Source organism: Phaethon lepturus, unplaced genomic scaffold, assembly GCF_000687285.1.
Source record: "Phaethon lepturus isolate BGI_N335 unplaced genomic scaffold, ASM68728v1 scaffold66, whole genome shotgun sequence".
Lineage (NCBI taxonomy): Eukaryota > Metazoa > Chordata > Aves > Phaethontiformes > Phaethontidae > Phaethon > Phaethon lepturus.
In genome coordinates, this window is record NW_010546688.1 from 4,790 (window position 1) to 18,179 (window position 13,390).

Below are 13,390 nucleotides of genomic sequence, written 5' to 3' on the forward strand. Positions count from 1 at the left end.
TTTCATTCTGATATTCAGAGAAAACAAAGGATTTAGGACTGTATCTGTTACATTATTATTACCAATGCATCCCTACTAACAACTCATCCAGTAGGAAATGAACTTAGATATTATGTGAAAATATATTTCCCATTGCTTTTGCTGTGTCTTTGTGTTCTTTGTGAATTATTTTATCCTGACTTTCCAGTGGGGAAGACAACCACAGGACTCATAAAAATGTGCTTTATCTTTAATTACACCTTAAAATGAATACCAAAATGCTATTGAATCACACTCTAAAATATACCGGAAATTGGTTTCCAAGTCAATCATTGACATTGTTCCGTAACCAGTCAGCAACTTTGAGTAGCAGGTCTTTCCTTTCCATATTTTCAAATTTTGTAAACTCCAGTAGTAGAGTAGCAGCCACTCTCTCATCCTCTTCCAGTGTAGCATTATAAAAAACCTGCAACTGAAGAAATAAACTCATGAGCTTAGTTCCCGTAACTTCACTTGCAGCAAGCAACTGTGTACCTGACAGATGTTTTAGACAGAAGCACACAGAAAAGGGGGAGACAGCAGAGACTAAAGAGGGGATGGGACAAGCTTACTGATTTACACTAAGGTGGGAAAGCTCTTTGCACACCAGGAATCTGCCCTTTTGCCATCCCTTTAAAAATCCTTTCAAATGCAGCCAGCTTCACTAGTACTGGTGGTACCACACAGTGTCTAGGACTAGTTGGTTAGCAGAATCCTCTAGTGCTGCCTGTTCTGCAATCACAGAACAAGACATTTTTCCCCTCAGTCTAATAAGCAGCAGACAGGAAAGGACTGAAAAATAGCAAAGCAATAAAATGGGGGGAGCAGGAAACAAACAATAAGAGAAATGAGATTGATGTCAGCATGACAACCAGCAACCTAACATGCCAGCAGCCAAAATTTTGGTACATTTCCTGTAGACATCAAGGCAGAGGTGATGCTTTCAGAGAGATTTTAAAGAGGAAAATGAGACAGTTTTGATAATATTTATTGTGACTCAGTTTCAAACCTGAAAGTTAATTTAAAGGCTGGCACTGGGCTAGTGCTTTTGCCATCCCAAGGAGTTAACTTGTCCCTGAAGAACAAAAGGTGAAAAACTTATGGTTCATGAATGTTGAAGAGAGATTTCTTTGATTTTAAGAACTAACTCTCTGAATTGCTCTCCTAATTAAGCATCCCTTCTCAATTACTTGCTGTACACATGCATCAATCAACAGCAAAAAAGGGAAGCAAAATTCTTCTGGTAATGAGAGATGCTAGCAGTTCAGGGCTGGCACAGAGATGTGGTTCACACGCAGACAGCACAAAAGCTGGGCTGTTGAGAAAATAAAATAATATTTTGGGAAAGAATCTGGGGAGACTCAGACTGGAGGCAAAAGAACAAGAAAAGAGTATGAAATGAGCAGTGATAGTTATTGTCACAGGCACTAATATGAGTTATTGTAGGGAATAAAATAAGACAGCCCACAGCCACCTCCCACAGATTTCCACCCTTTAGCAGGTTTCTCAAAACCCATCTCCTTTTTCCAGATGTACAGCAGCCCAATTAGAAAGTACTATAAGTTCATGGGCTTATCTGGGCTGCCACAAAGTCAAAAGGAAAGAACTGTATCACATGTGTAGGTTGTCTGTTCAGCACGAGGGCAGGCAACCTTGTCCACTGCAACCACACAGAGCAGGACAACGTCCATCCTTGCAGAAAGGATCACTTTCATGCCATGCTTGACAGCCAACTGCACACACAGACTGCAGGGCTGTGTGTACATATTCATATGTTTATTTCTCAGATGAGGAAGTATCATTTTTCTCAACGTCTCAGCACAGCAACACTATACAGCACATTCTATGATTTCTTTAAAAAACAAGAGATTTAAAAACCTGTATTTACAAACTGGCAATAAAGTTAAAATTAACTGCTTCTGCTATTTACCTCATGGATCTGTACATCTGTATTGACAAATCTTCCCATAACTTTTAATACATCATGTAATAATTCCTTTCCATACCTGTAAAATTGAGAGAAAGGTCCTTCGAACAGCACGTTAGCAAATATACTAAAATTAATCTCATTTGAAAATACTTCCACTATTTAGTTATTATTTACCATATTGGAAATAACAACTGAGCTGAAGTTTGCAATTGTGTACTTTTTTCCCTCCTTTAAAGAAATAACATTAACATTAAATTTGGACATTTGAGCAGGATGAAGCACATTACCCTTCATTTTAATTTCCCAGTGAGATCTGGTATTTATACTTTGGTAACACAAATTCTTTGCTTAAAACAGATAATCCTCGTGAGCCCATACAGCCAAACTGGGCTAGAAAGGCTAACCAATAATGATTATAACAACTTGGTGTTTCTGTTGGTGTCTTGAGGATGACGTATAAGTGAAGACCTACACTATCCTTGTAGCTTTAAAGTAACAGGTCCGTTTCCCAGCAAATTTCTTATCAGTATGGAACACAAAAAAAGCCTTGTAAGGGAACAAGTTGCCTTTTTTAGCATTAGCAATAAGGATACACCTTTGAATGCTCCCAGATGACTGATCTTGGTTCTGCTGCCACTAATGGCTCCCAATGGACTCTGCCACCACAGGCAGCAGCAATGTACTCCGCCACCATTGCTAAGGAGAGAGGGAGCCATCGAACAGGCATCAAAACACCTGCTTTGCTCGAGACAGGTAGCCCAAGGTCACCTGCAGTTTACCTGCATCAGTGCAGGTAGGCTGGAAATAAGACTTAAGCCAGCGAAAAATACTGTACTTGGTCCTTGCAGTGCTTGTAAATCCATATTATATCCAATCCCCCCTCTCTCCGTACTCTCTTTGGAAAACAGTTTACAATCCTACTCCAGCATTTTACACCCACGCTTGTGAAACACTAGTGGATAAACTCATTTCTAGAGTCAGATTCTCCAGGAAATTTAACAATTTAACTGAAACAGTCATGAACAGACTTAATTTTTAAAGCATTCTATGTCTGATACAAGCTCTGCTTTGACTTTAAGCCCTGATCAGAGTTGAATCTTCTGAAAACCCTGCTCTGCATACTTAAGGAAGTGCATCAATCATTACAAAAGAAGCCATCTCTGGAAGGAAATGGATTTTACATTTTTAACATAAAGATGGAGGAAGCCAAAGAACCACAGAAATAAAGGGAACCCAAAGCTGATTGTTTACCATACCTTTCACTTAGAAGTGGCCAATTTTCTGTAACAAATTCCCAGGCGATACGGTGCCCAATATCCTTAGTCACCACATATAAGATGATGATTGAAGTATAATTGGAAGAAAATAATGAACCACTGAGTCCATATTGCAAGTATCTGTTAGAAAAGAAGGTAATAATTGTACCTATCACTTGCTGTTTAACAGTGATGATCTGGAAATATCCTTCAGTTCAGGAAAATTCCTGTCTCAACAAATACGAGAATGTGGAACATTATACCAAAGCTGCTGTCCCTCTGAGCTGTGTATTCAGCTTGGTTTTTGTCCTTACATCGGTGAAATCCCCTGTTCTTGCACACTGACTTTCCCCTTCTCAGTAAAATGAGGGTGTAGCACATCAGGTGGATCTATGTGCTTTTCCTATCTGTGTTACAGAAAGACAACCACTCCTACCAGACAACCCTGTGGAAGGGCAAACTGCCCCTCAGTTTCTGGAGACTCACTTTGCTGTGACACAAATGGAGCCTAGAGAGTAAGCCAGCAGTGAGACACCCTGTTATGCCAAGAGGCCCTGTTTATGGGGTCCCCTATAACAAGACCAAATAACAAGCTGTCTTGGATGCTTTCATGGGAGTTAAAATTTCAGATTTCAGAAGTATTTAAGATAATAAATCTATTATTTATAGAACTACCTGCCAATGATGTCATTGAGTGCCTGAGTATCTTGAAAAACTAGGACTTCCGTTGCCTCAATGTATCGCCTTGCATGCTCCAGCTTTCAAGGAGCACTGTTAAAGAGGTGTCTTCTCATAGGGTCCCACAGGCAGCTGCTCTATGGGTAGAGTAGATGAGCTGGGTTTCTCCCATTTGCATGCCACCACCATGCTTAGTAGAATGGACAAAATATACTGAGGGCCAGGAAAAGTCCAGCTTAACATTCCTTGCCCCAAATGACTTTCAGAGTGGCATTTAGAAAAATAGATTGGCTTATCAACTACTAAGTCATAGGGAGGAAGGAGGTCATCAGAACTCCCTGGAAGTTGTCAGGGATGAGTGCTAGCCTGTGCCAATGACGAAGTCACTAGAGGACCATATAAGTTAGGCGGAAAATCAGCATAGCTCACTGGACATCCCTTTGCAACCCATCTTGCTGCCTTCTCAGGCATATTTGTTCTGTTTTCTCAAATGACTGTCATCACAAGAGCAGATGGCTGGCAGGAGAAACAGCTCTGCTACTTTCAGAGCTTTAGACCCATTGAGTTTATGCCAGTTCTTTGATGATCATTCTTTAGGCCATCACCGGCAAACTTCTGTCCTTTGATGAATCCTTTAGGTAATGTAGACATGACAGATTAGAGAATTCAGCTTCAACATCTTTTGACTGATAATGTGAAAAGATTTTATACAGATGCCAGTGAAAGATAATAAATACAGTATTCCAAACTGTGTTCAGGAAGTGTTTGGACAACACTCTTAGATATATGGTTTATGTTGTCCCACATGGAGTCGATGATCTTTGTGGATCCCTTCCAACTCAGCATATTCTATGATTCTATGAAGCTGGAAATTTAAAAAAAATTACTCTTCAGTGTGAGTCTGCACTTAAATGGTGAAAAGCTTGCTAGTAAGTCTGTTTTCATTTTTGCCCTTAACCTGAGTGATTTGGCTTCCACACAGGGGCTAAAAAGACTATGACACTTTAGTTTGAAAACAAAATAAGCAGGGGAGAAGAACTATGGAAAAATTATATGAAATTGTAAATGGTAGGGAAAAATGTCAAAGCAAGTTATGATAATTACTGTTTCTTGCAGTGCAGAGAGTAAGGGCAGCCAATGGGTTCCAAGTTAAAAAAACCCAAAAAGTAGGTTTAAAACAAACCAAAAGGAAGTGTCTTTTCATACAACATGCAGTTACGTGATGGGATGTGTTGCCATAGTCTGCGATAAAGCCTGAAGGTGTAATTTTAGTTCAGAAAGGTCACTAGATATATTGACAGAAGACAGGCCCACTGTTAGACATGACACACTAGTTAGCAATTTGGGAAATCCCTTTCTCAATGATTACCAGCATCTGGGATGTTATATCAGCAGAAGGATCATTTGTGTTTACCGTGGTTAGCCTATTTACAATACTTTGTCCATAAGAAAACTCTTAAGATTCTTCCAGTGGTCTGTAAGACATATGCTTCTGGGGCAGGCAAACCTCCGTCAGGTTGTTTTTGTGTTCTTATTATTTACTTCTATATACACAAACATATACTTTGATCAAGGTCACCTGTAGAGTAACCATGACTCTTTGGCACAGCTCATGGCAAAAAGCAGGGTGTCTTTATCTTCCTTTGTGGAGTTGGTATGGTTATACATTTCCCATGCAAAATTCCATTCTTTATCACTTCCCACTGCAACACCATAGCAGCAGACCGTTCTTCTAATTAAATAGGGAATTCTGCAAAGCAAGATATGATTAAAAGGTACTGTATTGCTGTAAAGCCCAAACCAGCAGTTAATGCATAACTGAAAACAAATGTTTATTTACACTTAAAAGATGCACAAGAAAGAAAATATAAAATAGCAATCTAAATAAAGATAGGAAATTTGATTGCTTTATTCATGATTTAAACATTTGAGTAAGCATGCAGTTTAAAGGCAAACCAAAAACATTTTTTGAACAGTTGGACCAAGCTATTTTGTGTACATACAGTGTCAATGCCACTCTCACACATCACAGCCTAGGACATGGATCACACCATTAAAAGTGTAGTGCTGCATATAAGCATCACCCCAGACAAGCCTTTTCAAAGTTTCTTCAGTGAATGCATCCAGTAGGAAAAGCCATGTGCAGCACAAATGGAAACAGAAGGTACATTTCTCCATGCAACAGGCAGCCTCCTACCACTCCTACCCCAGGGGGCAGTTCCCAACATGGCGATGAATTTCATAACAGAAAATAAATGCAAGCATTATCAGTGCAATGCCCCGTGTGCAAAGGCTGAACACAAAGCTTCTCCTGTGGCAATGATGTGTCCCTGACATTAAGACATTGTCAATGCTTTCCAGTGATGGCAATGTATTCTACTATGCAGGCTCTCTGAAAATAGTTTAAATTAATGGTATTTTGGACTAATTCTCTGTAGAATGGGTCCTACTGCTACAAATTAAATGTTTAACTTCCTAATGGCATACGGTTAATCTGCTTAGTGTTACCTAAGACTAAGCTTGTAAGTAGAGGTGAAAAACTAACTTCCATTAGATCAGGAGATAGATTTGGAAAACCAGACAAGTTTCTCGTCACAAAAGTCATTCTTCAGGCCCAAAACTGGATGCAGCAAATTCAAATTCAAATAGAATTTAGGAAAAATTCCTCTGACTTTCAGTAGACCATCCTAGAGAAAATGGGGATGATACCAGCAGAGAGACAGTATTAGTCAGCAGGAAGGTTATATCACAGCAATCTTCAAAGCAAAAGATAGAGACAAGTAAGTTATAAACTCAGGAAGCCAAGAAGGACTAGTGGAAATGAGGAGAGAGTCAGGTGTTTTGCATGACAGACATCACTTGTTAAGGAATGAAAATGCAAGATGCAGGGATTTTGATAGTCCTGCTGTGGGTGGGGGATTTCACTGGCATAGTAACAGAAAGTGTGGGCATGTTTTGTATTTACTAAAAAAAGTAGTCTGAATTCATTTACCTGGTTATGTGTTGGAATATAAGGGATTTGCCACAAACAGCAATGCTTACTGAGACTGAATGGCTATGTCAAGGTAAGGAATAGTCCTGCGAGGAATCCTTTTGTGACAGGTCTTATTTGAGTTAGGGGGCTAGTAATTTGTTTAATAATAATTTCATAATGTTGCAGAAAGAGGCCACAGTAGGGTGATAACGGGGTAAAGCTGCTTTGTCTAAAATACAGCTATTTATTTTCGTACTGCAGCTGTTCAAATAGTTTCAGGAAAATGTTGGTTACTGAGTATAAAGTTGTTGTGAGTGAAGAGCAAATAGACAAGCTTGTGTATCATTTGTCTGCAGCTCTGATGTTCAGCACTCAAGGCAGGCTGTACAGGTAGCCTACTGTGGGACAGTGGTCTACTGGCTGGTGATGTCTATGGTGGCTGTGAAGTGTTTTATGTTGTCTAGCTCACAGAGGAAGTCCACTGTGGTCCAGAGGAACTTTGGAGCTTGAGGTTATATTAGATGAGGAGTGAGGCTTATTTATCTTGATATTTTTGGGGAGAGTGGTTGTAGGGTTGTCAGAAAAAAGGCTATATGACAGCAATCTTCAAAGCTGTAGTGGCTGTAGTGATAGGATGAGAGGAAATGGCTTCAAGTTGTGCCAGGGAAGGTTTAGACTAGATGTTAGGAAAAATTTCTTTACAGAGAGAGTGGTCAAGCATTGGAACAGGCTGCCCAGGGAGGTGGTGGAGTCACCATCACTGGAAGTGTTCAAAAAACATGTGGACATGGCACTGCAGGACATGGTTTAGTGGGCATGGTGGTGTTAGGTTGATGGTTGGACTTGATGAACTTAAAGGTCTTTTCCAACCTTAATGATTCTGTGATTGATATTACTGTCCCGCCAGGATTCTCTTGTTTCTGGATCTTGAGGAAGACGCAAAAAGCTGGTGGGAAGAAGGGTGAATTATTTTATGTTGTTTTCCTGGAGCAAGCAGTGATGGTGATTTCCTGATGCAGTAGCGACATAGTGATTTCTTAACTTCTGAGGGCAACAGCAATATATGGTTACCTTTAGTAAATAATTAAACTGTACAGCGACATTGTCCCTCCCCCTAGACTCATTTGCTTCTTCCAAAAGAAGACAAGCCAGTATCAGCACCACAGAGAATGTATTAATTTAGCTAGCTCCACTTCACTCCTATAAGCAAAAAAGAGTAAAACTGAGAAGCTGGCTGGAAATCATGTCTCTTGGCTTGTCATCTCCACAGAATCTTATCTTCATCTTATCTGAAAGGGAGAAGCATTACTGCCACAGATGTGAGAATCCTACTGGGTTCCACCTGTGGCAGAACAGCTATAGTGTGCTGTTATGAATTTTGCTCTCAGAATTGAGAACGTAAGAGCATCTTAAGGGATCTGTCTGTGAAATATGAGTCAAAAGTTTATTGCGCCCTTTTCCTTTTCTATCGAGCATATAAAAATCCTCTTCTTTAACCGAGCAGGAACTATGGTCTGTCATCTGAAACCTAAGAATTGTCCTATCTTGTATATTTTTTTCCTTGAAACGTGATCATTTTATTCACTTAATAAAATTCATAGTTGCATTTTTTTCCACACTACAGCCATGTGAAAGCATGACGCTGTAAAGTCCCTTTGAACTTATCTCAGTGTGAGGAAGGACAGCAAAATTAATCTTCTCCATCTAATTCAAAACCAGATCAGCTAATACAGTTCACAAACTTTTCAGCTCTTCAACTCAGATAAGGTATGTAGCATTACACCAGGAAAAAAAAAAATCAAATTGTCCTGATTTTGGCTGGGATAGAGTTATTTTTATTTCCTGATAGCTGGCATGTGCTGTGTTTTGGATTTGGGGTGAAAAAAGTGTTGATAACATACTGATGTTTTCAGTTGCTGCTGAGCAGTCCTGTCCAGCATCCCGTGCTCTGGCCTCCCAGGGAGGGGGCACAGCCAGGACAGCTGATCCAAACTGGCCCAAGAGCTATTCCATACCATACAACATCATGCTCAGTATATAAATTGGGGGAGTTGGCTGAGGAGGCACTGTAGCCCGGGGTCTAACTGGGCATTGGTCAGCGGTGGTGAGCAATTGTGCTGTGCATCACTTGTTTTGTATATTCTTTTATCATTACTATTATCCTTATGTTTTTTTTTCTCTGTCCTATTAAACTGCCTTTATCTCAACCCAGGGGTTCTGCCTGTTTTTTCTGATTCTCTCCGCCATCCCACTGGGGGTGTGTGTGTGAGTAAACAGCTGTGTGGTTGTTTTAGCTACCTGCTGGGTTAAAGAATGACATAAATATTATTTATAGGGGAAGATAGCCTGAGAATTCAGCATAGCATTATTGCTTTTCATGTGGGATAGTAAGAATGTTCTCTTTGGAACATAACAGAATGTATTTAGGCTACTTAAACTTTTCAGTTTTAACTGCAAAGCACAATTTTTTTTTTTTTATGAGGATGATCACTACGAAGCTATTTAAAAAAACCACAAACATAAAAGTACAAATTCAGTTTACTTAGCCAACTACATGTATCAACAGAGATACAAGTAACAACAAAATATTTATTACAACCACAATAAATAATAATAAACTTTAAATATTCACTCACCAATGCCACTACTATTTGACTATTGCATAGAAAAACATGAAAAGAAAGAGGGAGGAAAAGAGAATAAGAATTTCAATACATTGTAAATATTCTTTAACAATGCAATACTTGAATATAGAAAATCTGATCCTGGTAGAGCCCAGAACTCTATCCTCACAGACCAGAAACCTGACCACTAGGCTCCAATATCAGCATAAAAACTGACAGCTATTCCCAGCACCTCTTTATGTGAATACAGAACATGCAAAGCAATTTGATGGGCAGATGCTTGTATAATACAAACATCATTTCTCTCAGTATTGCTGAGAGAAGCTTAGAAACTGAGTTGGTACATATGATGACCCTAAGGCTGTACTACAGCAAAGGGACTGGACAATATGGGGTATTAGCCCTAATGTGATGTTCCCCTGTTATGTGGCTAAACAGGTATTGGCCTTCATGACAAAAATCTGCATCCTCCAGCCTGTGAAGTCTATGTAAAAAGTAGTAATTATGAAATCATCGTGAAGTTGGGATTTGGGGAAGTGGAGAGAGTTGGGAGGCACAGTTAGTTTCTGTCAAGAAAGAAGAGCAGTGTACAGGAGCATTTCTCATTCTGCCTCCCCCATGTAAAAGCCCTTTAACTTTCCACCTCACTTACTTACTCACACACACCTTTAAGGGAACATTATCATTCTTACTTGTTCTCAGGGTTGTCCATCCACTTAGCATACAGTTCAGATGACAGGTTCAAACAGTCTTGGAGGCCCAGCCAGCACGCTGTTGCAAAAAGTTTTTCCAAATACACTCTTGAAGGGAAGCCAAAATAGCAAGAATAAAAGATATGTATTCCACATTTGGAGTGCTTGAACTGTGCTTGGTCAGCACAGCTTCAGCACATGATGCCGTTAACCCAGGAGAACCTCTACCAGAACAACTGAGGTTAAATAATAATTTAAAAAAAAATTAAAGTACCAATAATGGCTTCCTGACATCAATATTCATGGACATTAGTGAGGCTACCAATGTGTTATACTTTTTCTTAGTTTTTTGTGTGGTTTATATCCCTCTTGGTAGTTTCAAGAGATTAGTTGCATCTAGTCCAAACCACTCTGATGTTCAAGACTGTCACTGCAGTGACCTTGCAAAATGAAGCATTTGGAAGTTCTAGTGATTGATCCATAAATCACATCTGAAGTTCATTGCTGTCACTTTTCCCCCAACTAGCAGCAGCCTATTGAGCCTGTTCTCCAATAAACAAAAGCTGCCACTCAGATGATCAAACTGTCATCTTTTATACTCACTAAATAGACTGAAAATATTCCAAATTATCCTGATACTGCAGTTTCACTGGAGGTGTCAATCATAAGTAACACACATTTATAGGGCAGTAAAAATAACAGTCCAGTTACATTCAAATGAATCAGAGTATTTTTCCTGTATCTTGTGTTTAAATTTACAAAGGCAAACTGCAGTGTATCAGATCCAATCACATCAGAAAAAACTTTTGAGAAAAGCAGAATACTTACTGAGCAAAATAGTCATCTTCCAAAGCATCAATATTTTGACGAATAAAACCTGCATAATAATGGTATATTGGCAACATTCTCTTTAAAAGGTATTTCTTTTAAAAGAAGGGAAAGAAAAATTACTTTAATTTAGATGCAAGTTTTTATTTTACTCTATTTTTCTTTACTTATTCAGATTTATCCTAAATATTTACCACTATTAATTTCTTGACAACGCAGCACATTAAAATGAAGTATGTAAATTGGGTCTAAAATTCAATACACCTGGACATCCATTCAAACCAGGAAGTTACCATTTCACATCAGTAGGATCTTTGAACTCATTATGAAAGAAAACAAATGCTCATTCTCAGAGAAAAAGGCAGAAAAAGAACTTCCCAATAGAAAACACTTTGTTCTCACATATTTTGAACGTACCTTTACTTTTAGAACTCAAGAGAACTACTATTGTGGGATTGTACTTTAAACAAAAGTGAAATCTTCTTCAGATAGAAGTCAAGGAAATAAATAAGACAGTATCATCTCAGGTAGCTCTAATATGGAAGAGAATCATCTCATTTAGTATCCAAACCCAATTCTGTCTTTCTCTGCATGAAGATGAACTGGAAGGCAGCACAAACCACAGAGCACATACATACTATATGCCCTTTATCCATAGCAGTTACCCCCGTTACTTACTCCTGGGTATTTACTACTGACTGATAGCTGTATTTTCCAGATCCTCAGTTTGACAAAAACCTAGGATCAAGCTTAATATAAAGAATGTGAATATATTTCTGCTTTATGATAAGAATTGCTCGAGATTTATCATTGACTAATATATAAATAAATACCTCTTCCTATTTAAAAAAAAAGTTGACAAAATCGTGCAAAGGGAATGACAAGAACTATGAGCCATCACAGTCATTACATTCTTGAGAATTTAAAAAGCATTCATTTTAGTCTGATTTATTTAAATGCTTTAGTATCTTTGCTAACTAACAAAAAAGGTGATACCTTTAAAAGTGGATATACTTCATAGTTCTTCAGAGTACTTTCCAAATTCTCAGGTACTAGGTTTAATAATACCACATTCCATATGAAGAGTTCATCCTCTCTGGCAAGGTACTTTGTTAGTTCAAGTGCTGTTTCAATCTGAACGTATCCAAACCTATTTGAAAATAAAAACCTTCATACTTGAGCATATCTATTCACATTAATTACCTACCATGAATATCTGTTTATTTATGCAACTGGCAATAAAACATCAGTATACTGCGTGGTGACCTAGGAAAAATGTTGGAAAAATAAAATAAATGTAAAACAATGGTGCTTTTAAGAGCTGAACTCTCAAAACACTTATTATGGAGCATGGTGCCACCATGGCAGTAAGCATGGCAGTATGCAGACTGTATTCTGCTTGTGTCTGCAGTACTGGCATATTTACAGTATGCATAAGTCTCACTAGAACAAAATGAAGGAAAAGAGTTACAATATATTCACGTTTTTATTGCTAAAAAGCGTATTTTCATACAAGTTCTTTTGTGGAATATACATTATTGTAAAAATCAAACAATCCTCAGTGTGGAATTAGCATGGAATTAATTTTTTCCTACTAAAATTCCAATTCAAGCCCTCTCCTTCAGGACAGAAACATTTCTAGTATACTTACACAAGAGCACAGTTCTACACGTCACAGTTACATTCCTTATTAAATACTGCTTTTGAGCTCTCTTATGAGAAAGGACATTTGCAGGAGAGGAGGAGCGGGAATTTTTACCCCCTCCTCTCAGCGCTACCCCACAGGCTCCGAGGGGGAGCAGTACGCTTTGGCCATCTCCTGCCTGACCTCCACATCATAGGTGTCTGGCGCTTTTGGGATCTCTGGCACGTTTGAGGCACAGACATACTTATTGCTTCTTCAGCTCCCTACAGCACTGCTCGAGCACCACAGACATGAACAACCCAGTCATCCATCAGCAAGGGGAATAAAAGAGGTATTAAGAGTGATGCAGGACAGCATAGCTGAGATAGCCCGGAATAAATTAAGGAAAATTCAGCATGTTCATCCAGAATCTTTTTTCCTGCTACAAAAACTACAGGCTAGTCCCTAAAAAACTCATGACAGTGCCATTATTTAAAATATTTCTTAAGAGTTGGAATAAAAATTAAAAGAAATTTTTAAAGAAATCACTCAGCACTGACAACAGAATGGATTAAATACTTAACTCCTCCACCATTTTGTCAAAACAGCTGTTGTTCTCATGAGGCACATGTGGGTAGGAACGAAGCAGAAGCAGCAATGTTCAATGCCATCATGTAGTTTAATCATTTTCTATGACATATTCAAAACATACTTACTGTGTCAATGCAAAAACATCATCTATCAGCTGGAACCTGCTGACAGCAGG

General features: G+C 38.7%; 1 protein-coding gene across 1 annotated transcript in view; it reads right to left on the bottom strand.

Annotated features, from left to right (window-relative positions):
* Positions 1 to 304: 304 nt before the first annotated feature.
* The window catches only part of LOC104622534 (aminopeptidase Q), a gene marked incomplete at its 5' end in the record, with an annotated part of 21,134 nt that continues 8,048 nt past the window's right edge, over positions 305 to 13,390 (bottom strand). The window contains 8 exons of the mRNA XM_010289358.1: positions 305 to 451; positions 1,949 to 2,024; positions 3,205 to 3,345; positions 5,462 to 5,632; positions 10,173 to 10,280; positions 11,001 to 11,095; positions 11,997 to 12,150; positions 13,341 to 13,390. The exon at positions 13,341 to 13,390 is cut by the window's right edge and continues 4 nt beyond it. Of these exons, the coding sequence (XP_010287660.1) occupies positions 305 to 451; positions 1,949 to 2,024; positions 3,205 to 3,345; positions 5,462 to 5,632; positions 10,173 to 10,280; positions 11,001 to 11,095; positions 11,997 to 12,150; positions 13,341 to 13,390 (942 nt within the window). The remainder of the gene's footprint in view (positions 452 to 1,948; positions 2,025 to 3,204; positions 3,346 to 5,461; positions 5,633 to 10,172; positions 10,281 to 11,000; positions 11,096 to 11,996; positions 12,151 to 13,340) is intronic.